This window comes from Budorcas taxicolor, chromosome 2, assembly GCF_023091745.1.
Source record: "Budorcas taxicolor isolate Tak-1 chromosome 2, Takin1.1, whole genome shotgun sequence".
In the NCBI taxonomy this organism is placed as follows: domain Eukaryota; kingdom Metazoa; phylum Chordata; class Mammalia; order Artiodactyla; family Bovidae; genus Budorcas; species Budorcas taxicolor.
In genome coordinates this window covers 16,675,292-16,702,017 of record NC_068911.1, presented here as the reverse complement: position 1 = coordinate 16,702,017, position 26,726 = coordinate 16,675,292, and the positions used below count along the sequence as shown (strand labels likewise).

Here is a 26,726-nt window from a genome sequence, read left to right as displayed (position 1 = left end):
GAGGGTTTCACCGCCCACCTCGTCTCAACTACAGCTTCCAGCGGCCCCAGCGGGATCCGCCTGTCCCCTTCGCGCCGAACGTCGGCGGTAGGCCTGCTGGGAAGTGTAGTTCCGAGGGTTCCCCAACGCGGGACCTTCTGGGAAACCCGGGCGTCAGCGGTCAGAGACCGTCGAGCTGTGAACGTCTCTAAACTTTTGAGACTTGGCCGAGGCTGGAGGTTTTAGAGAATGGGAGCTGGGAAGGACTCCAGCGTTCAGGCCTCGGCTGCTGACTCCTCGGGGTCCCCAGTGCCCCGCGTATCAATAAGCTTAGGCCGCTTCCCTCCAGCCCTGCTCCTTCCCTCCAGTCATGCTTCCTGCCTCCAAGTCTCGTCCTCCAAGTGAAGGGGTGGGGTGGGGTGGGGGGGGTCACCTGCCAGAAAAGTCTGGGGCGCCAAGGTCTGCCCCAGGATTCCAGGCTCCATCCCAGGGTCCAGGCCCCGCCCCTCAGTAGATTATCCCTAGCCGGGGCTCCCCCCGTGGGAACGGGGACCAGCTGGCCGGAAGCGCCAAACTGCGTCCCTGTCGAGCCCCGGGGATCAATCAGGCCGAGGAGTTAATTATGTAATGAGGGGGCAGGGGGTCGGGGCTAATGAAGCCTGGGGGGAAGGGGAGGAGGGGAGGGTACCCAGGTATCCGGCCCCCTCTTGGACCCCTTCCAGGCCCCAGGGGTCTCCACCCCAGCTTAACTCCAGGGCCCCAAAGAGGGGAGGGGCTGTGATCCTGGATCTGGAAGGGGCTGAGCTGTGAGCTATAAAGGGGGCATCTCTCAGCACTGGGGCACTGTAGGCAGCGTGTCCCGAGGCCAGACAGGACTACTCCATGTACCACCCACGAGAGTTGTACCCCTCCCTGGGGACTGGCTACCGCCTTGGGCCCCCCCAGCCTGGGGCAGATTCCAGCTTCCCGCCTGCACTGGCAGAGGGCTACCGCTACCCTGGTGAGCAGACAGAATTGAGCTCGGTGTAGGAATTGGGGTGGGGGCTGTGGCCCTCAGCTGGCCCCTCATTCTCCTCCCATCTCCAGATCTGGACACTCCCAAACTGGACTGCTTCCTCTCTGGGATTGAGGCTACTCCCCGAACTCTGGCTGCTCCCCCACCTCTACCCCCACTGCCCCCATCCCTGGGCACTGAGCCGTCACCCGCTTCAGCCCCAGAGGGCCTTCATTCACTCCCTGGAGTCAGCCTGAGCCTGGAGAACCAGGAGCTGTGGAAAGAGTTCAACTCCGTGGGAACAGAGATGATCATCACCAAAGCTGGGAGGTGAGGGCTGGGCCAGGGTCAGAGAACCCAGTGTATTCCTGTTGTGGGAAGGGCAATGTTCCTGGTGATGGGGCTGGTGTGGGGATTTCTAAGGGGGCTAGAGCTCTGCCTGAGTTAAGAGTGTGACTGTGGCCTGGATCAGGGGTCATTCTGTGGCAAGGGTCAGTCTGTAGTCTGGCTGGTTTAGGGACTAACCTATGACAAGGGTCCTAGATCTTTCTGGGCTAGGGACAGGAAGTCCAGCTGGGCTTTAAGTTAGTATGTGGCCTAGATGAGGGGTCAGTCTGCACCTAGATTCAGGATTCAGACTATAACTGGGGTCAAGGACCAGCCACTGACCAGCATCAGAGAAATCTGGCCAGGATCAGGGGGTCAGTATGTGACTAGTTCTGGGGTCACCTTGGAGGCAGGGATATGGTCAGTATGGTCAGTGGATCTTTCTCTAGCCCAGGAGCTCAGGCATTAGCATGTGAGTCCTCTTTTTATTTTATCTGAAGCAAGTTTGTCCAGCAGCTGTAGATTCTGGTGCTGAAGATGAAGCAAGGAGACCAGGGTGGGGAGCAGAAGGCTCCTGGCAAGATTTCTGGGGGGAAGGTGTGTCACTTCTGCTTCTCCAAGTGGAGTTTGAGGGGTTAGGGGTCCAGACTCTGCTCCTATCCTGCTGTGTGCCTCTGGTCACATCACCTGACCTGTCTGTCCTGTTTCTCATCTGTAAAATGGAATGAGACAGGCTTACAGCTCCAAAATCCTGCCTTCTGAGTTCTGATTCCACGTTCCTCGAGTCTCTGTGACAGACCTGGATGAGCCAGTGACTATGCCGCCTTGCTGGTGCTGTGCTCAGCCCCGACTTGTGGGTAGCTCCAGGACTCTCTGATCCCTTCCCCCATCCCAGGCGCATGTTCCCTGCTTGCCGAGTATCAGTCACTGGCCTGGACCCCGAGGCCCGCTACCTGTTTCTTCTGGACGTGGTCCCAGTGGATGGGGCTCGCTACCGCTGGCAGGGCCGGCGCTGGGAGCCCAGCGGCAAGGCAGAGCCCCGCCTGCCTGACCGTGTTTACATTCACCCGGACTCCCCTGCCACTGGAGCCCACTGGATGCGGCAGCCTGTGTCTTTCCACCGTGTCAAGCTCACCAACAGCACACTGGACCCCCATGGCCACGTGAGGCCCAGGCTGGGACCCCCCGATGAGGGTTGGGGTGGGACCAGGGTAGGGAGTCACTCCTCTTTCTTCCCTCTCAGCTGATCTTGCACTCCATGCATAAGTATCAGCCCCGCATACACTTGGTGCGGGCTGCCCAGCTCTGCAGCCAACACTGGGGGGGCGTTGCCTCCTTCCGCTTCCCGGAGACCACGTTCATCTCCGTGACAGCCTACCAGAACCCACGGGTGAGTGACCCTGCTGGAGCGGGTGGCATCACCCTGCCCTGGCTGCAGGAGTCTTGACTCTGGGTGTGTGGCGTCCCCCTCACCCTGCCCCCAGATCACGCAACTGAAGATTGCAGCCAACCCCTTTGCCAAGGGCTTCCGGGAGAATGGCCGAAACTGTAAGAGGTGGGCATCATTCACTCATTCAGTCGTTGTCATCAAATGTTTACTGACTGTGTGCCGGGCACTGTGCCAGACTCCTGGAACCCAATGTAAGTAAACACGTGTTGTCACTCACTGCTGTGACAAATACTTATTTAGCACCTGCTTATGTGCCGGGCACAGTTCTAGGCAGTGAAGGTGCAGAACAAACCAAAGCCCCTGCCCTCGTGGAACTGATTCAAGTGGGCAGAGCAGACAAGTAAACAAGAGAAGTAAATACGTTAGGGATATGTGGGATAAGTTCTATAGAGAAAAGAAAGCAAAGAAGATCAGGACTGGAGAGATGAGTCCTGGAAAGGCCTCACTAAGAGGACATTTGAGAAGACTCGGAGGAAGTATGGAAGGGAACCATGTGAGTATCTGGGAACATGGCTGGTGTGGAGTGAGAGAGGTAATAGGGAGCCAGATTATGGTGGGCTGTAAAGTTTTGGTTAGGACATTAGCTTCTTCTAACCCTCACCCCTCAGAGCTGGCCCTTGCCCTCAAGACACTTAGAATGAGGCAGAAGAGAGAGATATTAACTCGAGGATCACCCTGATGAATATGATGAATGTAACAGTATCGCTCTTGACAAGTTATCAGGGTAGCCCAGTGGAAAGAACCTGCCTGCCAATGCAGATGTGAATTTGATCCCTGGATCAGGAAGATCCCCTGGAGAAGGACATGGCAACACACTTCAGTATTCTTGCCTGGGCAATCCCATGGACAGAGGAGCCTGGCGGGCTACAATCCATGGGGTCACAAGAGAGTCCGATACGACTTAGCAACTAAACAACTACTGTTTTCCAGCCATTTAATTCTGTCCTTCTATTCCTTCTTCTGTAAAATGGGTATAATAATGGCACCTACCTGATAGGGTCCCTGGGTGAAGTGCCTGGCACCTGGTAAGTGCCTTTATTACCATCATCATCACCATTATCATCATCACCATCATCATCACTGTCCCCCAGGGAGCGAGACGCCCGTGTGAAGAGGAAACTGCGGGGCCCAGAGCCGGCAGCCACAGCAGGCTATGGGAGTGGAGGTGAGTGTCATTCCAGAGGTGATGGGACCAGGCCTGAGATGCCGATCCTCCTTAACCCGCTCTGGCCCTTCTGTCTCCCCAGATGCTCCAGGTGGTCCCTGTGATTCCACACTGGGTGGGGATGTTCGGGAGTCAGATCCAGAGCAGGCCCCAGTGCCTGGGGAAGCTGCCCCTGCCCCAGCTCCTCCCTGCAGTGGCCCCAGTGCTGAGGCCTACCTGCTGCACCCTGCCGCTTTCCACGGGGCCCCCAGTCACCTTCCAATCAGGTGAGTGGGTCAGGGGCACAGGGCTGGGCTGTTCCAGGCTGAGATGAGGGGGTGGTCCCCTCTCCCCTGTCCTGATACCTCTCCACTCTTCAGGAATCCCAGCTTCCCGGAGGCTCCAGACTCTGGGCGCCCAGCCCCCTACTCAGCCGCCTTCCTGGAGCTGCAGCCCGGGCCAGCAGGCTCAGGATACCCAGCAGCAGCACCCTCAGCATCCTTTGCCTCACACTTCCTCCAAGGGGGCCCCTTCCCACTGCCCTACCCTGGGCCTGGGGCTTACCTGGATGTGGGCTCCAAACCAATGTACTGAGCCTTTGCTAAGCCCCCTGCCTCCCTCCCCATCTTCCAGTTCCCTTCCCCCAGGCCTGTTGCCCCCTCACTTCCACTACCCCCTCCCCCACACCAAATGGCTGCCTTGGGCCTCCCCCACCCCACTTCACACTTTGATTTCACTCCCACCCCCTCTGGCTTCAAAGCTCTGGCTAAGCCGCTGGGAGTCCAGCTGGGGCCAGCTTCCCCTTCCAGGCTCTCACCTCGGTGTGAATGGAGGGGCTCTGCCTGGCCAAATGGGGCCTGGGACCAGCACTCCCACCCCCAGCCTCACCCTTGGGCTCTACAAGTCCTACCCTCTCCCCAGGGTGAGCCACACGGGTCTGTTCTCAGGTCCAGAGTATTTTTGTTAATAAAACTCGGAAGACGTCAGTGCTCTGGAAACACTATGGTCTTTGGCCCTGAGTGGGGCTGGTTGAGCAGAGGTTTTGTGAGGAGACGCAGGCCCCAATCAAGACTTGTCATTTCCAGCTGCTTGACCTTGTGAATCTAAGTCAATGCTCGGGGTCTGCTTCCTCTTCAGGAAGATGGAGGAATCTGTCTTGACATGACATTCTGAGAATTAAACGGGGCTGCCCGAGAACCCAGCCCTCTCCCTAGCACTCAGGAAACCCCCAGCAGTGATCACTGTCACTGGATGGGGACCAGGAGGCTCTGGGCAAGCTAACTGGCCTGAGCCTCACCTTGCTGGCAGGATTAGGGTTCTGGGGCATCAAAGTCCTGACATAAATCCCAGGTCCCAGGCCGGTACCACTGCTCATACCCAGTCAACACCAACCGAAAGACCATTTTTCTTCTATTAGAATTTTTTTCTTTTTTTTTTGTTTTTCTCAAAATTTTTATCTAAAAACAAACCAAAAAAAAAAAGAAGGAAAAAAAGAAAACCAAAATTATTGGAAACTTCATGGTTCAAGTGGGGAGATGGGAGGAGGAGCATGGAACTGAGGCTCCCAGCCTCTCCAGAAAAGTCCTCACCCTCGAAGTGCCCTCTGTTGCAGGGAGAGCAAAGCCGGGGACAGCCCCCCCCATGCCCAGCCTCCGTCTGAAGAGGGCAGAGTCACAGTGGTCCGGGGGCCGGAGGGGGGCAGGGCCGAAGGGGTCACAGGAAGTAGTCGGCCACAGGCTTTTTGGAGGGGATGCCCCGTGTCTCTTGGGGAGCGGCCTCGAAGATGATGAAATCTTTCTGGAGATGCTCATCCAGCTCCAAGATGGCTGCCACATTCCCACAGCTGGAAGTCGGGGGCAGCAGTGTTAACAGCGTGGCTCAGCCTGGATCCCTACCTCAACCTCCCCAGCCCAGGCAGCTCACCGGTAGCAGTAGTTGGGTGCCGACCACACAGTGAGTACAGTCTCGTTGAAGTGCCACTTGTAACCTTCCATCACCAGTTGGTGGGCACGGCAGATCATGTCAATGTCATTGGCTGCGTTGAACTGGGCCACCACATCACTGCCAAACAGGTAGCCAGCCCCACGGGGGCTCACACCCCAGCCTGTTGTGTCTGAGGCAAGCGAGGGACAGGATGGTGAGAGCACGTCCTCAGGGCTGCCCGCTGCCCTCCGCAGAATAGCCTGCCTCCCTCCCCAGTGGGGCCTGTGCGGCAAGAGCACAGGGCCCAGAGGTATTCTGAGGGAGCCTCGGGACAGGACAGCAAATGCTGAAGCGGATACGCTCCAAAGAAGAAAGAATTTCCTGATGGTTGGAGCCGCCTGATTATCAGAGCAACCATCTAATTTACTGTCCAAACAGGTACACACAAGAGTGAAAGGAGGTGCTGACAGTAAGCACCTGGGACAGCACCCGTAACTCAGGGCAGCCCAGCTGGCAGGGAGGGACAGGGCAGAGAGGGAGTGGAGGTTGGTGTCACAGCACAAGAGGCCCAGACTGGTACTGGGAGGTTTAATTCTCATCTTGGCGATGCTCCATACTAGCTAACACCCACAACATGAGGGCGCCTTGTGTGTACGTGCTAAGTGACTTCAGTTATGTCTGACTTTGTGACCCTATGGACTGTAGCCCACCAGGCTCCTGTCCTTGGGATTCTCCAGGCAAGAATACTGGAGTGGGTTGCCATGCCCTCCTCCCGGGGATCTTCCCGACCCAGGGATTAAACCCGCATCTCTTACATCTCCTGCACTGGCAGGCAGGTTCTGGGGGCAATCATTCTGGGAGCCTGATCCTTGCAGCAGCCCCTTCATATTCAGGAAGCTGATGATTCACATTCAACAAGCCCCTGAGGTATGACGTACATGCCCCCCCACCCCCTAGCTCAAAGCACCCAGCTACCCTCATCCCTGCTCCTCATAGAGGATGCCAGCCCATTGGCCATCAAGCACCAATGCCAGTGAAGACCAGCCCCGCTCTGCCCCAAACTCACCTGCCCAGGGCCACCCCTTCCAGGCACCTGCTCTAACCACAGGATCCCCTCGGTCACTCACCAAACTAAGAGCAGAGCTCTTGCCCTCACCTTCAGGGTCGGACCAGAGCAGGTCACACATGGGCCCGTCGTGGGGCACCTCTTGCTTCCGGTCAATTGTCCGGATCTGGTCCAGCGTCTGGATGGAGGGGGAGAGCCCCCCGTGCACACAGAAGATCTACGAGGAGAGCAAGACCGGCTGGGGCCCGGCGCCTCTTGCAGCCCTGCCGGCCCTCCAGTCCCCAGGGAGCTGCGCGGCGGGCCTACCTTGCCATCGATGATGGCCGACAGGCTGAGGTAGTCAAAGATCTCAGTGCAGTAGCGCCACACGGTCACCGAGCCGTACTTGCGCAGACACTCGTCGTAGAAGCCGTAGACCTGGGTGATCTGACGGCTCTCGTGGTTGCCCCGGATCAGGGTGATGCGGTCAGGATAGCGAACCTGCAGGCAGTCACCATGCAGGGCCTGTCCCTCCCTCCTCGACGTCCTCATGTCTGCCAGCCCTGCTCCACCCTCGTCACCACCGCCCCAGTCCAGATTCCGGTCATCTCTGCCCGGATCGTGCCACACTCACCTCACAGGCACCCCAACCCACCTCCAGAGGATCCAAAGCCAAATCCTCTCACACTCCCTCCCACCCCCCACTTCAACTACAAACCTAACCATCCCTCCTTCATCCACCAGGTATGGACCAAGCCCTTAGCAAGACATTTAGAGCACCTTGTTATCTGGCCTCTTACGACCTCTCTCCTACCAATGGATACTGTATCCAGCTGAACTCCACTCCGGGCCACTTTCTGAACAGGGTGAGCCTCTCTTCCCTCCCGCTATGATGCCGCCCCCACCTCGACCTCATCAGATGCCCCCAAGTCAAGGAAAGCTGCCTGACCACCCAAGCAGCAACGGTCTATCACCAGCAGCACAGCTCAAGAGTTGGGGGCAGATGGGGCAGGAAATGAGGGCAGAAAGGATGCAGGCAAGTCAGACCAGGTCTTGGCTCCAGGAGCCAGGGGGTTCCCACCTTAAGTGCCAGCAGCAGGAGAAACGTTTCGACACTGTAGAAACCACGATCCACAAAGTCCCCCATGAAGAGGTAGTTAGTCTCAGGGACATCGCCACCCACCTGAGGGAAGAAGAAGGTTCAGCTTGGTCCTAAACTCGCCCCAACCCACTGCACCGGCCCATTTCCAGTCAAGTTGAGGCCCTTCTTCCACAATGGGCCTACCTAACTAGAGGCCTCTGACCCCCAACCCCGTCACCAAAGTCTCCAACTCTCAACTAAAGGGGTCTTGCAGTCATCCCCTGGGTCACCTTTCCTGGCATTCCCCACACTCACTCTGAACAGCTCCTTGAGGTCATAGAATTGTCCATGGATGTCACCACATACCTGGAAGTGAGGAGGCAGGTCAGAACTCAGAGTCTGAAAGCCTTTCTGCCAGGGGCTGTCCTTCAAAAACACCCTACGGGTTTATTTTTTTAAAAATTCTGGCCTCATTGCATGGCACATGGGATCTTAGTTCCCACCAGGGATTAAACCCACAAGCCCACAACTCCTGCAGTGGAAGCACAGAGTCGTAACTGCTGGACCACCAGGGAAGTCCTGGCTTCATTTATTTATGGGTAAGAAATGGATTTATTTAGAGAAACACACTCCACAGACAGAATGTGGGACATCTCAGAGGGCAAAAGCCACCTGGAAGTCCCTGCTTTAGAAGATCCTTATCAGTCTCGGCTAAGCCGAGAGTGTGTGTGTGTACGTGCGTGCAGGTGTGCACACATGCTCAGGCATGCCCAACTCTTTGCAACCCCATGGACTGTAGCCCACCAGGCTCCTCTGTCTGTGGAATTTTCCAGGTAAGAATATGGAGCTGGTTACCATTTCCTCTTCCAGGGGATCTTCCCTGGATTGAAAGCTTCTACTTCCCAGAGTTGAGAATCTCCTCTCCCACCCCAATCCCCCCATCCCACTCTGAGTGCCAACTATTCTGTGGGCAAGAGCTAGAGCAAATTCTTTCCAGCTAGACTTGCAGCTCCCAAAGAACCTGGCCTCCTCCTCTCCCTACTCCCCTCCAGACACCCAGAATAAAGTCATTAGTAACACACAGGAACACGTGGAGTTCACTCACTCACCAAATTAAGAGTCCTTCTGCCCAGGCCAAGAGCATCCCTCCAGTGACTCCAAAGACCATGCCCACAACCACCATTTCTTCTAGCAAGGCTCTCTTGAAGATGGGGCTCCCAGGGATGAGGGGTAGACCCTGGAGCCCGCAAGACTAAGGAGACGCCCACAGGCCTAACAGACCGAGCTAGGCTGTGGGGGGACGGCGGGAACTCACTGTGACTGGAGAGTCCACCCTCTGCACGTTGCTCTCCTCCACCAAGATCTCTCTGGAGACAGAAGACCAAAGTTACCAGAGCCGGGCCAGCCCAACCCAATTTCTGACCTTTTCTGCAGGGGAAGAGAGGATGAGGCGTGAACCTCCATGGGGCAGGTCGGAGGTGTACAGTTCCCCCAGGCAAGGCTAATCACAGCCCCCAAGTTCGAGACCCTTCTGTGGTTCCCCACAGTTGACAGGCCAAAGCCCCAGCTCTTGTTCAGCATCCAAGGCCTTCCCAAGGAGTCTGGGACTTTCCTGGCCTTGACCCTCCTGGCTGCTCCCTTTCACACATCTGGCAACGACTCCCAGAAGACAAGAGCTCCTCCTCCTGTCCACACAGTGTCTTGGCTGGGCTCTTACAGCCCCTCTCTCCCTACCCCAGGGGCCTTCTTCCCCTGGAATGTTCTTGGGCACAAGGGTGGTGCCCTGGGCAGGCCAGCCATCAGATCCACCTTCAAGGCGATATGCTGTTGCCACTCTTCTATCATTCAGAGGAAGCGAGGACTCTGTGCTCCCTCTTTCCTTGCAGTGTGATCTACTTCTACCTGAACGAGCTTGACATGTAAATCACTGTCCATTACGGACACCCAACGTTAAGTAGCGCTGTGCTTCCAGATTTCGTCCTTGACGATCAGAGGAGCCAAGGATGCAGCAGTTCGCACCACGTGCCAGGTCAGTCGTTAAAAGAGTTCTGCATGGATGATGCGGGCACTCAAACCACCACCCTCAAAGGCAGGTGCTATAATGATTCCCACGGCTCAGATGAAGAAAGCGGCTGTGGCCACACAGACAGGAACTGAACCAAGGCAGCCTACTCTGGGGTCTGGCTCTTATTAAGCGAGTCTGATGTGGGAGGCACCTGCTCAGCCATCACTCTCTTGACCAGTCCCTTCCCACCATACCAGGAGCTTCCTGGGCTCAGGGTGCACTGCATAACTAAGGCAGCTCCAGGGAGGTGTGCCCTGGTTTCCAGGAATGGGAAGAGCCACTGGTGGTGATACAAGGGGCCAGAGAGCAACCAGGCTCTCCCGCCTGTCCTGCATCTTGTACCAAACATCCTCACACCACTGCTTACAATACTTTTCCAACTGACTTGGGAGGTTCTTCCCATCCTCATCAGACAAAGAAACTGAGGTTTAGAGAGAAAAGGGGCAGGATCCAGGTCACAAAGCTGGAGGGTGGCTGGAACTCAGAGAACAGATCTCCTGAGACTTTACACCAGCCCTTTCCACAGACTCGGTCAAAACCTGCCTCTGTGCCAGCAAGGCCTCAGCGCAATGTGGGAACCAGGCCGCGGCATCAGCCCTCTCAGGGCTCACACTTGCTCACTTTCACTGCTGACCATTGACCAAAGAATGAGATGCTGTCTCTGGATATGCAGAATCTCATCTGAGCTCTGCAAGAATTTCAGACTTGGAGACATAAGAATGACTGGACCAGGGTCATACCATTTACAGGTGACAAAGCTATACTTCATCCTGAAGACCACCTCATTCAAAACCCTCTGCTGTTCTCAACTGCTGATGTTTTTCATAGGAGCTAATGCAGCTCCCAGGCCTTTGCAGTTTCAAGGTCTTGAGTCTCGGTATCCACTGGGCAAATCAAAGTTCTTGACACCACCAGTCTCAGCCTGGGGCCCTGGTGGGTCCCCAGGAGGCCACGGCCAGATGCTTGAGATGGGCCTCTTCCAGACTGGGCCTGGGATAACTGTGGCCACTGCAGGCCCGAGCCGAGTTCATCCCAGCTCCATCTCATGAGCTGGACAGGGCCCTCCCACTCCTCAGCAGCACCCTGCTGCCATTCACAGAGCCTAAATGTCTGCCGGGCTGTCAGTGAGCGTGGGGGACAGTCAAAGACCTGGATCCAAAACCAGCTTCTCCTCCAATCAGCTGTGAGACCAGAGGTAAGAGGCTCAGTTTCCTCTTTTGTGGAATACTCACTTCTGCCCTGCCCACTGCACAGGGCTGCAAAGAACAATGAAGACTGAACACATAACTTCTGTTGTTCTGAAAATCCCACGCTATCCAAGCATTAGCTATCATCACCGCCACACTGATCCAGGCCTTGTGAGGGGCATGAAACTTACAGGAAGAAGAATAGTGCCAGGCAGCAATGGGTTTAAGTTCCTTAAAAAATGCCAATGACAACTGAGGGAGCAGGGATATCTGAAAACATCTTGGGGCTACTCTGGTCAGGGAAATCTTGAGCTGGCAAAACATGAAGGATCACAGAGGGCATTTAAAAGAGGGCTCTGTGTGTTCACCAAACCCACACAGGCCCTGCCTGGCCATGACAGGTCTTCGTGAGGCAAAACCAAACAAACAGCCCAAAGGCCACTTTATCGGTGGCCTCGGTCAAGTCACTAGGCTTCAAGGAATCACAGCTTCCTATTCTGTAAATGGGGAAAATTATTCCAACTTTGTAGGATTGCTATGGGAAGGAAATGGACATAAGGTCTTTGCCAGTATAAGGCGAGGTGAACAGAGGGTCTGTTGTTCAAAAAAAAAAGTGAGGTAATTCTGCTGACCATTTCCACACAGTTCTCCAGTGTGCAGAAGCCACAGACAGTTCCTCAGGAGGCAGGTAACTGGTCTCCTCACAGCTGCCCACACCCTGTAGGCTTCTATCCCTGTTCTCCTCCTGCTGTGAATGCCCTTCCTCAGTGGGCCTGCCCCCATCAGCCCTCCAAATTATTTTCAGCTTTCAAGGCCACCTTTTCTAGTAAGTTCTGTCCTTATCAGCACTACCCTCTTCCCACAAAGTATGAACAATAACACCTAATGTTTGTCTAACACTGACATTTAACCAAAGTCTAAGCACATTCCAAGCACCAACTTACTCTTCACAATCATCTTAGTAAGTACTATTATCTTGCTTTATTATCTCCAGAAGAAGAAACAGTCTCAGAGACCTCAAGATCACCAACATGGCTAGGAGGTGGTAAAGCTGATTCCATCCCAGTGCCGTCACCTTCCAAAGCCTGGCTCTTAACCACTACCTCATCCTACTTCCCACAGAACCCTTAGTTGGGCCTCCCTTCACACCTTGCTTATTTCTCCTCTGGCTTATTTACTACTATTTCTTAGGCTCCCACAATCAATATGAGTAATCCAATTCCACTTTCTTGCATTATGGCCCGAAAAGGGACAGGACAGGGAAAACTGGCTCTAGGACCCATCCTTCAACTGCTGAGTATGAGAGTCCTCACTGGTAAGATGGGATCAATTCCACCCACCTTTTAGAGCTGTTACTGGAATTAAAAGAATACTATAAACCACAGAGGCTTTAGCTTTCCTGCCTTGAACTCCTGTTCTTGCTGACACCTCCTTTTATCATCTTATTCTTCGAGGTCTATCCCAAAGTTCAGTTCCTCCAAGAGACATTCTCTATTGCCCCCCAGACAGGGTTGTTCCCCTGAGCTTCCTAAGTATTTTCTATACTTAACTCCACTGAAAGCACATCATTTAATACTTCAGGTACCCTTCTCCAGGCCTGTCTTCACCCAACAGGCTGGTAGCTTCTCGAGGGAAGAGGCCCTATTCTGCTCCTCTTTGGAAAGCTTCCAGGATGAGCCAGGCCCAAAGTTTTCAGCTGGGTTTACCCCAGGCCGAAACCCCAAACCTCTCTTCCCTGGAGCCACAGGGCTCACCTGGCTTTAGCGCACAGGGCTTTGACTTCACTCTCCTTGATGAGCTCGCAGCGCCGTAGCTGCTCGATCTGCCGGTCCAGGTCGCTGATCTCCGCCATGGCCCACCCCCGGCGCGGGTCAGAGCCGGGGCTGCCGCCCCCTCCGCACCGCACAGGGGTCTCCTGGTAAAAGCGAAGATGAACCCGCGGATCAGAGTGTCCCTAGGGGGCGCCGGGTCAGCGGGGGCAACTCGATTCTGGAGCTGGCCCGGCACCCCCTCGAACTCCCGCCTCCCCTCACATCGGCCCCGGGGCCCCCAGCGTCCCGCAGCCCGGGCCGCCCCCCGCTAACTCCCGTCGAACTCCGCGGGCCCGCGCTGGGGACGGTGGCCTAGAGGGTTCTCCGACGATTACCGCCGCGGCGACTCCGGCTCTGGCTCTCGGGCTCCCTCTCTTCCTCCTTCCCTTCGCTTTGGGCCGCCGCCACCACCACTTCTACTTCCGGCCCCGCCGCGGAAGCAGCGGGAGACCAGTTCCGCCCCGAGCCGGATGTGGCGTCATACACGGACTCCCACTCCCGCGCCGCGCCCTTACCCTACCCCCTCAAGCCTAAGAAGGGCAATAAGCCCGAGGAACCGGATATCGGCAACGAGCGGGCGGAAGTGGTGGTAGGCTAAGCTGATTGGCACCGGGAAGGCTGATAGGGACCTCAAACTCAGTAAGCCGGGCCACCGCCTTGTAGCTTTAGGTTACAAGTTTTTGTTTACCTGTTTTAATGGACCTCCCCTAGTACTGATCCCTAGTGGCTAAGTGATAAAGAATCTGCTTGCAATGCAGGAGACCTTGGTTGGATCCCTGGGTTGGCAAGAGCCCCTGGGGAAGGGAATGGCAACCCCACTCCAGTATTCTTGCCTGGGAAATCTTATGGAGGAGCCTGGTGGGCTACAGTGCATGGGGTCGCAGAGTTGGACACGACTGAGCTATTAACACTTTCACTTTCCATTACAATCCGTGAGAGATGGAACTTGGTCCTGTTCACACTTGCAGCCCAGTGCTTACTTTGAACAAGGCTGGACCCAGTTGGCATACAGAAGTATTTGTTCAGTGGGTGAAGGAATTCTAGTCTCTTTCCAGAGCCCCAGAGAAATCTGCCCTGGGGACCTCTGAAATTAGAAGCCAAAAGGATTCCACCTTCCCCACACCAAGCGTATACCTCAGTCAACATGACCTCCCTGATTCCAGAATGATCCCTTGAACTCAGCTGCTTATTGTCTACAGTTGTGTTGGTTTTTCTGAGCGGGAAACTGGCTAAAAGAGGTTAAGTAACTTGTTCACAGTTGCATAGTTAAGAACTTTGGATTTGAATCAAAGTTGATTTGAACCCAGGAAGCTGTGTCCTAAGTTCTAATTTCTTCTCCTTCTGCCACTTACTCTTTCTGGTGTTCATGTTGTTGTTATAAGCTTTATAAAAACACCCTAAACTGGCATTTGAAGTCCTCTGCTTCCCTAGTTTCTTGCTGCAGGCAGAGGAAGTGACTGGTCTTTAAACAAATTTCTTGGTGCCAGAGGCCTTTTGGAATGTCCATTTTGCTATCTTCTATGGACCCTCAATTTTTATTTGCTTTACTTCAGACTGTTTCACAGAGAGCTGAGTGAGGCTAGGTACAGTAGTGAGGCTGGCCGATTTGAAGGGACACTAGATACAGCTCGGTTTTGGATGTAGGCAACAGATGCAAATGTGCAGAGAAAGGGAAAGGACAAACAACTCCCAGGAGGGGCTAGGTTTCTATGCAGATGACTGTAGGACTTCAGAAGATGCAGAGATCAGAAAGATGAAAAAATTTTTTTCTTCCTCTAGAGTGGCGCTCAGACAGGAAAGAGTTCACATCAGGAAATTTGGGCAGTGGCAGGACTAATGCAGTCCCTGGCTATGACTAGAATCTTTAATACCTGAAAAGATCTGGTGTCATTAGTATACTCCACAGCCTGGGTGAATGGGGAAGGGTTCCAGGCATGACATAGGGTAAGTGCAGGACCCTCATTCTGGCTGCGTTGAGTGCAGAAGCCACAGAGGTTCAATTCTTAACCTGGAACCTGAGCGCCACAGTTCTGTTGGTACACATTTGTGTGTCTGTTGTTGATGTGGGTGTTAGGATCCCAAGTTCTTCAAGGGGTTCCACAGCTCAGAAGTCAGCCCTTCTCCTTTTAAAGATGGGAAGACTGATGAGCTCAACAGTATTAAGGATATGCATTCATAATCTTGTTTCAATCAATACGTTTCCCAGCAAGATGTCTTAAGGACGAATTGGTAATAATAGCATACTCCTATAGAATACTTCGGAGAAGGCAATGGCACCCCACTCCAGTACTCTTGTCTGGAAAATCCCATGGACCGAGGTGCCTGGTAGGCTGCAGTCCATGGGGTCGCTAAGAGTCGGATATGACTTAGCGACTTCCCTTCCACTTTTCACTTTCATGCATTGGAGAAGGAAATGGCAACCCACGCCAGTGTTCTTGCCTGGAGAATCCCAGGGACGGGGGAGCCTGGTGGGCTGCCGTCTATGGGGTCGCACAGAGTTGGACACGACTGAAGCGACTTAGCAGCAACAGCAATCGCATTCATCTCTTCAAGAAACACTCATCTTTGGGTCCTTGACTGAAGTGACTTAGCATAGCATAGCATAGAATACTTATGTTGCCCAGTTTACAGATTCAGGACAGCTTACTTTTTGTCAGTGGCTATTTTTTGTATGTATGTCACAGGGGCCTTCTATACCTGTGAGTTCTGGGCCTAAAACTGAAGCTGAGGCTGCAGCCGCCTAAGGAGGCTGCACACACACTTCCTAACTGTAAAGGCCTTATCAGATGCTGCTGGTAGAAGGAGCAGAGCACTGGCTGGTTGGAAGAAAATCCACAAGCTTTTCTCATGAAGCCCCGGGTAAGCATCAAACAGAGTACTAAAAAGGAGTCCATCTCCTTCACCTACTTTTCTGCTCCAGAAAGAACATAAAGCAAGGGCTCTTTCTTCTCTGGGCTCTGCCACCTCCCCCAGGCCTCCCCTGCCCTAGAGATCACAGACATGCACACCAGATTCCCCCTTAAATAGCTGTTTATTGGCAGTAGGCTGGAAACAGTGGAGTTAGCGTACACAGACAACACCAGGCACCAATGTCACAAGGAGGCAAGAGTGACGGGAAAGAGCAGCCTGGAGCCCCAGATGAAGCCCCTCTCTTCAAGAGTGAGTGTGGGAGGGGACGGGGCCTGGAGTGTTGAGGGGGCAGCCTTAGAACACGTTGGCTTAGTAGGCGTGGTTAGAGATGAAGAGGGACTCGCTGGCTGCAGCCCCTGCCTTACCACTTGGGGTGTACTTTCCTTGGCAGGCAAGGCTGTTGGCCTAAGAAGGGAGAGGAGCCAGAGTGAGAAGGTCCCTTCTTAGAATCCGGTCCACCCCAGCACCCTGCCCGCCTCCTGCTCCATCCTTACCAAGGCTCGCTTGACGTATTCTTCCTGGGCAGCCTTCAGGTTCTCCTTCTTTCCACCCCAGGCCTTCAGGGCAGAGGCCTGCAGGGCTCGGCCATAAGAGAAGGTCAGGGCCCATGGCTTCAGCAGGGGGCACTTGTTGATGGCGTTGAGGTTGATGGATGCCTCCTCCTCACTCTGGCCTCCGGATAGGAAGGTGATCCCTGTAGAATGAGGGGGTGACATGGGGGGAGGGGTTGTAGTCAAGCAACCCAGGGGACTGGAAGAAGGCCCTAGAAGCTGACCTGGAAATCAAGACCATATGGGCACAAGGATCACAAGTCCATCTACCTCCCAGAGGTCAAGATGAGGAATGGGTCTCACCAGGGACAGCGGGGGGCACTGTGCGGCGCAGCGCCGTGACAGTTGCCATGGCAATCTCCTCGTGAGAATATTTCTGGGTGCAGGCGTGGCCTGGGGTTACCATATTGGGCTTCAGCAAGGTGCCTTCCAGGTAGATGTGGTGGTCACTCAGAGCCTTGTAGACAGCAGCCAGCACCTACAGCAGGGTGGGACCAAAGTGGGGTGAGGTGGAGTTGGGGGGACGAGGGTCACCCCAGGGGCCCCGGCCCAGCTCCCTAGCCCACCTCACTGCCCAGGCAGGCAGGCCACCTACCTTCTCGGTTACATACTGACAGCGTTTCAAGTCATGGTCCCCATCAGGGAGGATCTCGGGCTCCACAATGGGCACAATCCCATTCTGTGGGGTGAGGAACAGGGTAGCAGTGAGGCCTCCTAACCCACAGCCCCACCTCCAGCCCTCCACAGCTATTCACCAAGATCTTATCTCCAGGACTCCGGGCTACACAGCCCTCCCCAATTCAAAACAGATTGGAGGAGATTAGCTGTCTCCTCAGATCCACCCACATAATCCCTATTCTGCCCTTCTGCCTGCAGAGCCCTTCATGGACCCAAGCCTGGAGCTTGGTGAGGATTCGGAGCCTTGGGATAAGCTGGCAGATGGGTGGTAGGCCAGCTGACACACTGGAATGGAATCAGGTGGGACATGGCCTGCTGGGGACCTACAGGCCCACCTGCTGGCAGATGCTGGCATAACGGGCCAGGACATTGGCATTTTCCATGATGGCGAGGGAAGAAGGGGTGTGTTCCCCGATCTTCAGCACGCAACGCCACTTGGCAAAGTCAGCTCCGTCCTTCTTATACTGGGCACAGCGCTCCGAAAGCCCATCCAGCCCTGAAGAGGGGACAAAGGGGTCAGAGCTGTCCAGCGGAGGGGTCAGAGCTGTCCAGCGGAGGGGGCAGGTGGCTCCCACATGGCCTGGGCACCCAGAGGGGTACCGACCAGGGTGGGCTGGTTGGTAGGGCCAGGAACTAAGCGGTTCTCACCTTGGGTGGTTGTCTCGCCATTTGTTCCTGCCAGGGGTACCACACCTTTGTCTACCTGTTGGGGTGGAGGGCAACAAGATAGGATGGGAAGTGGTCTCTGGTGCCCTTTTTTCAATCTTTGATCAGGGAACTAGATCTCACACACCGCAACTAAAGAACCCGTGTTCTGCAACGAGGATCGAAGATTCCGGGTGTTGCAACGAAGACCAAGCACAGCAGATAAATAGTATTTAAAAAACAACAAAAACTCTTGCTCTACAGCCTTTTTCTCCTCTGTAGCCCCACCCTGTCCCAGCTTTACTTCATCTCTCAAGTATCCTTCTGGTTTGCCAGTGTTTCACTTAGCCATAGTATCTGGTCCCAAGAGGCACACACAGAGAGCTTGAATTCTACCATTTACTAAATGTGAGCAAAACACTTCATGGCCTTGAGCTTCTGGTTTTTCAATGATATAAACATAACCTATGGCTTTTAAAATCACAAGGATTAAAATGCCAAGCAAGTCCCATAAGTTACTGGCTTCTTACACACAATTTGGAGGTGATCGGGGCAGACTCCACCCAAGTCTCCCCACCCAGTTCATCCCCACCCCGACCCCTGCCTGTTATCCTGGATTTCCTTGCCCCTCATCCATCTCACTGGGCTTCCCAGGTGGTGCTAGTGGTAAAGAACCCGCCTGCCAATGCAGGAGACATAAGAGACACAGCAGGTTCGATCCCTGGGTGGGAAAGATCACCTGGAGGAGGACATGATAACCCACTCCAATATTCTCGCCTGGAGAATCCCATGGACAAAGGAAGCTGTGGGCTATGGTCCATAGGACTGCAAAGAGTCAGACATGACTGAAGCGACTTAGCACACGCGCATTCGTCTCACATCTCCCACCCCAAGGCCTAGCCCCCTCACCTTGATGCCCACGACGCCGCCCTTGGCTTTGATAACTTGGGGGAAGGGACGCCCATCATCGGCCTTCTGGTAGAGCGTCTCGTGGAAGAGGATGACGCCCCCGATGCAGGGATTCACGCGGTCGTCGGCGGTCAGCAGCAGTTGGCGGTAGAAGCGCCGGTTCTCCTCAGTGTTCTCAGTGCCAATGGACTGCAGTCGCTTGGCAATGCTCCCTGGAGGAAAGCATCACATGGGAATTAAAGGGGTCAGCCGCTCAACCCCACCCCCTGGGCCCTCCTCCCCCTGTGCCCTGCCCGCACCGGTGGACTCATCTGCAGCCAGGATGCCCTTGCCCGGAGCCACAATCCGGTGAGCGATGTCACAGAGCTCCTTCTTCTGCTCCGGGGTGAGTGCTGGGTATTGGTGGGGCATGGTGCCTGTCAGTTCCTGGGCGAGGAGACACATGGGGGAGGGCTAGTTAGTGGAGTCTTCCCCTGGTCTCCCAACCAGCAGGGCCCCTTGCCTGGAGGTCAGGGGAAAGGCTTCCTACCTCCCCTGCCCCACTCCCGGCAGGTCTCGGGGCACTTCCTGCCCCAGGCTCTCCCTTACACCCAACTTCCCTATAGTAGGCCTGCCTCCTGTACCTTTCCTAACTCTGTTTGTTTCTGGGTGTTACCCAGCTGAGGGTGGGGCTGTATATTGGCATCTGGCCTAAAGGAATACGCCAGAGCCATGGACAGGCAGGTCATGTGGAAGCCGGACCCTTCTGGCTTGCGCTGTGCCATGGGGGTCACCTTGCCTGGAAGCAAAACCAAACCGGAGTATTTTGGAATTAGAAGTTGTGCCGAAGGCAGCAGGCCCAACCTTCTCATCTGAAAGAAGCCAGAGAAGGGAAAAAAGCTGTGTATCAAGCCACACAGCAACCCAAGGGCCTGATCTGAGATTAGAACTCAGATCTCTGGCTGTGATACGAGTGTTCCTTCCAATCCACCTGAGATCCCAGGGCTGGCCCAGGTTCCATTGCCTCAAGGACACCCCAAGGTCAGGCTGCTCCCCCTAAGGCGGGGGGGAGGGTGTTAGAAAAAAGGTGGCGGTGTGGGGTGGTCCTCGGAAGCCCAGAAAAGGGCGGCAGAGGAAACCTAGCCCGGGGCGGGGGGGGGGGGCGGGTGGCGCGTAGGAAAGGAGTGAGGGTTGGCCTCACTGCTCACGCAGGGTAAGAGAACGTGGAGGAGAGGCAAGCGCCCCACCCCTTCCCCTGAAAATGCTCCTGTCTGCTCCGCGGCTGCAGCTGTTCCAGGCTCAGAATCAAGGTCACCCGATAAGGAAAGATAGGGAAAGTGTTAATGGGGCTTCATGCGCTGCCAAGAGGCTTCCCCTCCTGGCCAGGGGCACCGGTCTCCCAGGATAGGGACCAACCACCCGCTTTTGGGAACCCTGAGGCAGTAAATGAGCTGGCTCCCACCTCTCGATGCCTCCTAGGATCCCTGCAGAGGCAAAGGGGCCGTCATTTTTGCACCCGGAGTCCTAACAAGAAAAGGGGAGCGGGGAACGGCCCTTCATCTCGCCTGGCTTCCTTCCTCCCCGCTGTGACTCAGCGCGCGGAGCGGTTGCTGCGTTGCGCAGCAAACCCAGGGAGCTCAGGCTGGAAGAGTCGGGGAGGCCGGGCTAGGAGCAAACGTGTGGGTGGTGGCGGAGGAGGAAGATGCTGGGGCCGGGTTGGGGGGCTCCGTGCGGACCCCCGACCCGCGTCTGCCCCCGGGATCCTTCGCCACGACCCCCTCCCTGACCTTCGCACGTGGCGGGGAGCGCTCACCTGGCACAGGAGAGGGGCAGGCTGGCGGGGCGCAGCGGTGGAGGGCTGGCGGAGTGGACTGAGGGAGGGAACGCGGCACTCGTCACCAGGACTCCGGTTCCGCGGCGCGTTCCAAGAGGAACGCAGCCTATTCTACTCCTGAGGCGGGGCGCGGGGGCGGGCGGGCAGGAGGTGGTGCCGGGCCTTATAAAGGCACCGCTCCGCCCCGCGCCGGGTTTTTCCCTTTGCAGGGGGCCGGAGGCGCTCCGGCGTCCAATGGCAGGCGAGGAAATGTGCGAAAGGCCGCCCCCGAAGGGCGAAGCCGGGAGGCGGCGCTTGGGCCGGGACTGTCCGGCGAGAACCCGAGCCCTTCCCCCTCGTTCCCCCTCGGACGTGACTCGGGCCACATCCCGCGGGTCGCCGGGGCCCTCCCCCACTCCTCTCCTCCCCCGACCCCCCTCCCCTCCGCCTGGCGTGCTTCGGGGCGCCGTGACTCAGCCGATTTTGGGGCCCCAGAGGAGATGGGAATGGGGTGGGGTCGGAGGAAAAGCGGGTGGCAGATCCCGAAAACAGCGAGGCTCAGCTTCCCTCCCGCAGGCCCATCGGGCGGCCTGGGGCAGCCCCAGCTTCCGGAGGCACTGAGGCAGCGAGTGTCACACTGTAACCGAATCTAAGGGCCCGGGGACTGCCCGGGCGCAGGAGAGGGCGGCGCGGGCAGGCTCCCGGAGCGCGAGCCGGCAGCGGTTCCGGGTATCCCGTCCGGCGGGTATCCCCGCCGCGTCCGCGCTCCATCCCGGCAGGTCCGGGACCCGGGGAGCCAACGTGGCCCGCGAGTGCGCACGCGCCCGCCGCGGGAAGCCGGACCCGGCGGGAACCCGCTCGGGCCGCCACTCGGCCCGAGCAAGTCTGGGGATATGGGGCCAGAGTGCTTGCAAAACTTCTCCCTGGCGCCGACTTCCCTCTCCAAAATCAAATCCGCCCTCTGGCTGTCTGGCTCCCAGATCCTTTCCGAGCCTCCCATCCTACCGGCCGGGTCTCCCCCTCCTAAATCTCGGAGCCTTCAGCCCAACCCCAACCCCGCTCCGTCCGACTGGCGCCCACCTGTGAGGAGGAAGCCAAAGGCGCTGGCGAGCCTGGTCAGCAGCGAGTGAGCCAGGCCCCGCCCGGACTGGGTTATAAAGCAGCTCCCGCCCTCCCCCCAACCGACCTTCTCCGGTGACCCCTGCCCTTTGCTCACCACAGATCCCCTGGCAGGGACCTATATTTAGGGAAACCTGAAGCCCCTGACATTCACGCCAGCGTGGGGCCTAAAGTGAAGGATGGGGAAGAAGCTTGTGGGCCTGCCTATTTTGGGGGTAGCGGGGAGGGCCCCCTGCCCACTCACCGGTACTTCAGAGATTTCTTCCTTGGACATCCAGACTGAGGCCCTCAACAGGCTGTCAAGAGAAATAAATCTCTGGACAGCGATCTGTGAGGAAGGAAGGACGGGTAAGGGGATGCAGACCTGTGGCCTTCCCTGCCTCCTCCTCAGACCCCTCATCCCCTGACTCTGAGCCTCACAGGGCTGTCCTGATTCTTCAGAGGCAGAGCACACAGGCAGGCACTACAGTCACACCTCAAAATAACCAAGAGTCCATGGACAGGGTGTGCCTGGGGTAACCCTACAGATAGTCAAGGGTCAAGTTTGTCCCATGCTCTGGATGGTGAGCAGTGTCCCCCAACCTCACCTTCAAATATGTTCAGTTACTTGGGGAGGAGGAGTCAAGGGCAGGGGGACCTGCTGGAGCACCAGCCCCTCTCTCTTCTGGCCCTGCCAAGGGGCTGCCGTCCTGCTGGCCAAGGGCTCTGTGAGTCCCACTCTTCAGGGAGCCAGGCTCTCCACTGCTGGTTCCCAGGTCGGTGAGCTGGGCAGGCCATTTGTGGTTCCAATGGCCTGGAGAAAGGTGTCCTGAGTCCCCTCAGGGAACAGGGCCTGTGGGCCCTGGGGGCTGGCCGCTCCCCAAAGAGCAGGGACCCTGGATCGTCATCGGAGCTTGATCTCAAAGCAGAGGCAGTTGAGGCTCTGGCAGTCAGGAAGTTGGCATGCACAGGCACAGTCGCAGAGCGGGCAGCAGCGAGGGCAGCGAGGGGCCCAGTCCTGCGGGAGAGGAGGTGGGGTGAGGGAGGTGGGCGAGGGAAGGGCACCAAAGCCTGGAGCTGTTTCCTTTTCAAGGGAGAAGGGAACAGAGAGGCCTGGAAAGTCCCACTTGCCCAGTGGATCAGAGGGTACCATCCACCACTCCTGGGAAGAAATCAGCTCCTTGTGATGTTGAGAAATCAGCCGGGAGGCAATGTTCCTAACAACTGGAAGGAGGTGGAAGAAGTCATTTGGGGGGGAGGTCATTTCTTTTAGGCTTCCCGGTTGGCACTAGTGGTAAAGAATCCGCCTCCCAGTGCAGGAGACTCCAGAGACTCGAGTTCGATCCCTGGGTTGAGAAGAGCCCCTGGAGCGGGGCATGGCAACCCACTCCAGTATTCTTGCCTGGAGAATCCCATGGACAGAGGAGCCTGGCAGGCTATAGTCCATGGGGAAGCAGAGAGTCAGACCCGACTAAAGCAACTTAGCATGCATGTACATCCTTTCTTTCTTCCCATCTTATAGATGAGGAGACTGAGGGCCAGAGATCAGTTAGCCCTGGCCCCACACTTACGCCCCAGTGTTCAGCTCAGAGATGGTTCTACTATACCCTTACGACCCCATACAATTGCAAGTCATTAAGACAGGGAAAGCACACACACTCTATGATGAAAACCACCTGCTGGTTTTGTGGATTTCTTTCTTGGCCTGAGACCAAGCTGGCTGTCATTCACCTTCCATTTCTGAGCACCTACTCTGTGCCAGGCACAGACTGTGTCCATGAATGATTTTAAAAAGTCTTTTTAGTTTTCCTTTAAAATGGTAATTTTCCTATTTAATTAATTTTTTTTTAACTATTTAAAAGGAGTCACATTTCTTTATCAGAACCTTGAGTAGAGGGCCTCCTTACAAAAGAGGAAATGAAGGTTCAGAGAGGGAGTGATCATCCAAAGGAATACAACTAGGGAAGGGGGCTGGGATGAGGCCGGGCCTGCCTGCTTCCAGCCCTGCGATCCTGCTTTGATCCCACTGCTTCCCAGGGCCGTGAATACTAACTTCTTTCAAGATTGCTAAGGCAGGGACAGTTCACCTCCTATCTCCACTGAGCTACCAGGGGACTCAGGCTCAGCAGGTGCCTGAGATACAAATGAACGTTGAATGGGTGATTCCATCAAAGCATATAAATTTTCTCTCTAGGCAAAGAAGAAGAGGGGAGGCAGAAAGTCTGCCTCTCATGGAATAGGAACAGCATGTCCTTAGAGACAGGAAGGGAGAACCGGTCTGCTCCAATCCACTCTGCTCCTGCCGTGGGACACAGATGATCCGCCACTGCTCCAGGCATGGGCTGGAGTCAGGCCAAATGGCTGGAGTGGGTCACACCCAGGATGGGTGACAGAAGATTGGCTCCTTGAGGCCTGAGGCAGAGCTAGTGACAGTCACAGTTGCACAGCTCAATCAGACTCCAGGCCAAGCCAGGAATAGGGGAATGACCTTTAGAAGAGCTGAGGTTTTGGGGTGCGGTGTCAGATGACTGGTGAGATCAGATATCACTAGGGGCTCCGGTGAGGGGAGGGTGCATTGGTCCCTGCCAAAAGAATTCTCTAGGAGGAAGCAAAAGTATATCATGGTGGAGGGGAGAGAGCGAGGCGGCTTCCTTGTGTGTGATGGGGGTGTGGGTTGGGGGTGTCTCTGGGGAGTCCTGCTCTAGGCTGAAGTCAGCTCTATGGGTTTTTGGAGGACTGCACCATCATTCTGTGTGCAGAACTGGGGGCTGAGAGAGGCCACACTGCCCTCACCTCAGAAAAGAGGGTATTAAAAGCATTTCTTGGCTCTGCCCCCCTGGCAGGGTTTGGCTCTAGTCATTAAGAACTAGCTAATGGATATTTTGACTCTCACCGGCAGCCCTGTGGCTTCTGTAAGGAACCTGCTTTTTAAGCCCTTTTTAAACAAGGGCTCTGCATGACCGTTAACCCTCGTATTTCTCTCGTTTTTCACTCTGATTTCTTTCACTCTGAGGTTGTAAAGGCCAGCCATCATTACTGTTTGGAGCTCGGGGTTTGAATCTAATTCAGCACCACGCTTGGCCGATTGGTGATTTGAGCCTCATTTTTCTCATCTCTTGGAGAAGGGAATGGCAACCCACTCCAGTATTCTTGTCTGGAGAATTCCATGGACAGAAGAACCTGGCAGGCTACAGTCCATGGGGTCACAAAGAGTCGGACACTCTGAGCAATTCACACACACACACACACACACACACTTTTCTCATCTCTAAAATGGATTTAGGAAGTAGAACACCTCCTTCACAGGGTCACTTGGGGAATCAGTGGAAGGCATGAAGCATGGTGCCTGGAACACAGTGAGTTCTCACCAAGGGGAGCTCTTTGGGTCACAGCTCTCACCCTTGAGCAGTATGATGAGTACATATGTTGCACTAACCCTGCACTCTAACCCTGGTGTATTTGTCTGCCATCTAAGAACTTGCTAAAGATGCGCAAATTCCAATCTCATTCCAAATCTACTGGGCATGGGGCCCAGATGCCTGGCTTTCTGTTTAAGCCTCACCCCTGCTTCTGATCACACCCGGCGCTTAAGAACCAGAGCTGTCCCGGATTGCATCATTTCTCACACTCGAATGTTAACTGCCTACGTATTTCTCCCTGTCCTTTGCAGGAATGTAAGCCCCATGACGTTTGGGGCACATCTACCTTGTTTCCACCACACCCCCAGGGCCCAGCACAGTTCCTCAACAGTAACTTCGAAGTCTTTGGTAGTGTGAAGTGTCAGTCTCTCAGTTATGTCCGACTCTTCGTGACCCGGTGGACTGTAGCCTGCCAGGCTCCTCTGCCTATGGAATTCTCCAGGCAAGAATACTGAAGTGGGTAGCCATTCCCTTTCTCCAGGGGATCTTCCCAACCCAGAGATTGAACCTGGATCGCCTTCATTGCAGGTGGATTCTTTATTGTCTGAGCCACTAGGAAAGCCTCAACTCTTTGGTAAGTGGATAAATAAATGAATGAATGAATTAGGCCCTCATGACACACCTGTGAAAGATGTAGCACAGGTGAGTTTCTCCCAGAGAGAGAAAGAGAAACCTGGGTTTGTGTCTCGGCCCAGGCTTGAGGCCTGTGTGTGCCCCAATATCTACAGCTGTGGAAGAGGCAAGGGCTTTGGAATATTTGCAGTTGCTTTTGTTACTATAAGGAAACTGAAGAATACAGAGGCCTTACTGTGCTTTGTGGAAAGACAGCCCAAGGATGGAATGACCCCGCCCCACCATTAACCATTCTAGAACCTGTCCTGGCTCTGGCAGAAGCTGGGTAGGATCAGGCCCTGCAGGTCTCCTGGCTTGGATGCCCTGCAACCCTGGAGGGGGCAATGGGAGGAGTCAGTCCCTCCTGACAGCACACCTCATTCTCAGGGAGGAGGAGAAGCCCCTGACCACTCCCTTCCTACAGACAGAAGGTGAAGGGAGTGGGGTCCCCAGGGCAGAGAAACAAGAAATCATTTTGAATTTCCTGTAAAATAGGAGGTTGGAGGACCTAGGGTCTTCTCCTTTTTCCCCTTAATCCCTGGAGCCCAAGCCCTGGGCCTCATCTCTGCGCTGCTCCTGAGAAATCAGCAGATTATATCTGAAAGAGGAGAACTCCTTGTCCTGCAATTGATTTTGAAACTCAAAACTTCTTGCAGGGATTTGCAACTGCAGTCTGCCCAAGTTCTGCTTGGTCTTTTCCCCTCACTCTTACCTCCCTAGGGAAGGTCCCCATTTCAAGGGCAGGAGCTTTGCTGTCTAAATCTCTGAGCCCAAAATAAGCATGGCCTAGGAAGGTGGTCAATGACACTTAACATCTTTAAAGCCACAAATGCAAAAACAGCCTGTCCGCTGTGACCCAGGCTTCTCCCTGAAGGTTCTGTTTCAACACACGATGGAGCAATTTGCTCTGCAAGACTGTCCTGTGGAACACTGGAGAAGCAACTAAATGTCCTGCGCCAAGTTATGCCCCCTGCAAAAGGAGGATAAAAGCGTGGACGGGTAGCCAAGGTGTGATGTCAGGTTAAAAAGGGAAAGTGGCAGTTGGGAGGAAATAGTAGCTGTGGCATACATTTTGTAAAAAATATTTATTTGGTTGCACCAGGTCT

General features: G+C 55.3%; 5 protein-coding genes across 8 annotated transcripts in view; 2 read left to right on the top strand and 3 right to left on the bottom strand.

The window, feature by feature from the left end:
* The first annotated feature begins 780 nt into the window (after positions 1-780).
* TBX6 (T-box transcription factor 6) lies at positions 781-4,488 on the top strand. The gene is made up of 8 exons (XM_052636407.1): positions 781-979; positions 1,066-1,303; positions 2,196-2,463; positions 2,544-2,690; positions 2,785-2,855; positions 3,842-3,915; positions 3,998-4,181; positions 4,275-4,488. The coding sequence occupies exons 1-8, from the start codon at positions 862-864 to the stop codon at positions 4,486-4,488; spliced, it is 1,314 nt and encodes a 437-aa protein (XP_052492367.1). The 5' UTR covers positions 781-861.
* Positions 4,489-5,377: 889 nt separating this feature from the next.
* PPP4C (protein phosphatase 4 catalytic subunit) lies at positions 5,378-13,437 on the bottom strand. Its single transcript, XM_052660186.1, has 9 exons — positions 13,342-13,437; positions 12,950-13,110; positions 9,259-9,310; positions 8,259-8,309; positions 7,944-8,045; positions 7,190-7,363; positions 6,974-7,100; positions 5,818-6,007; positions 5,378-5,737 (listed from the first exon to the last, which is right to left on the bottom strand). The coding sequence occupies exons 2-9, from the start codon at positions 13,045-13,047 to the stop codon at positions 5,608-5,610; spliced, it is 924 nt and encodes a 307-aa protein (XP_052516146.1). The 5' UTR covers positions 13,048-13,110; positions 13,342-13,437; the 3' UTR covers positions 5,378-5,607.
* Positions 13,438-16,018: 2,581 nt separating this feature from the next.
* ALDOA (aldolase, fructose-bisphosphate A) lies at positions 16,019-21,698 on the bottom strand. Of its 3 annotated transcripts, XM_052635920.1 has the most exons (10): positions 21,572-21,586; positions 20,492-20,549; positions 18,999-19,125; positions 18,700-18,911; positions 17,794-17,848; positions 17,481-17,641; positions 17,063-17,146; positions 16,771-16,945; positions 16,411-16,610; positions 16,019-16,321 (listed from the first exon to the last, which is right to left on the bottom strand). In XM_052635920.1, exons 3-10 carry the CDS (start codon positions 19,108-19,110, stop codon positions 16,226-16,228), a joined length of 1,095 nt encoding a protein of 364 aa, XP_052491880.1. In that variant the 5' UTR covers positions 19,111-19,125; positions 20,492-20,549; positions 21,572-21,586; the 3' UTR covers positions 16,019-16,225. The 3 variants fall into 3 exon arrangements, with proteins under 3 accessions (XP_052491880.1, XP_052491879.1, XP_052491878.1); XM_052635919.1 differs by lacking the exon at positions 20,492-20,549 and having other exon boundaries at positions 21,572-21,698; XM_052635918.1 differs by lacking the exons at positions 20,492-20,549; positions 21,572-21,586 and adding an exon at positions 19,323-19,478.
* A 155-nt stretch (positions 21,699-21,853) lies between these two features.
* Positions 21,854-26,726, bottom strand: part of LOC128059951 (keratin-associated protein 10-2) — a 7,700-nt gene continuing 2,827 nt past the window's right edge. The window contains exons 4-5 of the mRNA XM_052652195.1: positions 22,198-22,607; positions 21,854-21,938 (exon numbers count right to left, since the gene is read on the bottom strand). Of these exons, the coding sequence (XP_052508155.1) occupies positions 22,494-22,607 (114 nt within the window). The 3' untranslated portion in view covers positions 21,854-21,938; positions 22,198-22,493. The remainder of the gene's footprint in view (positions 21,939-22,197; positions 22,608-26,726) is intronic.
* Positions 25,426-26,726, top strand: part of TLCD3B (TLC domain containing 3B) — a 24,603-nt gene continuing 23,302 nt past the window's right edge. For both annotated transcript variants that reach the window (XM_052663600.1, XM_052663593.1), the window contains exon 1: positions 25,426-25,582. The gene's annotated coding sequence lies outside the window, so the exon portion shown is untranslated. The remainder of the gene's footprint in view (positions 25,583-26,726) is intronic.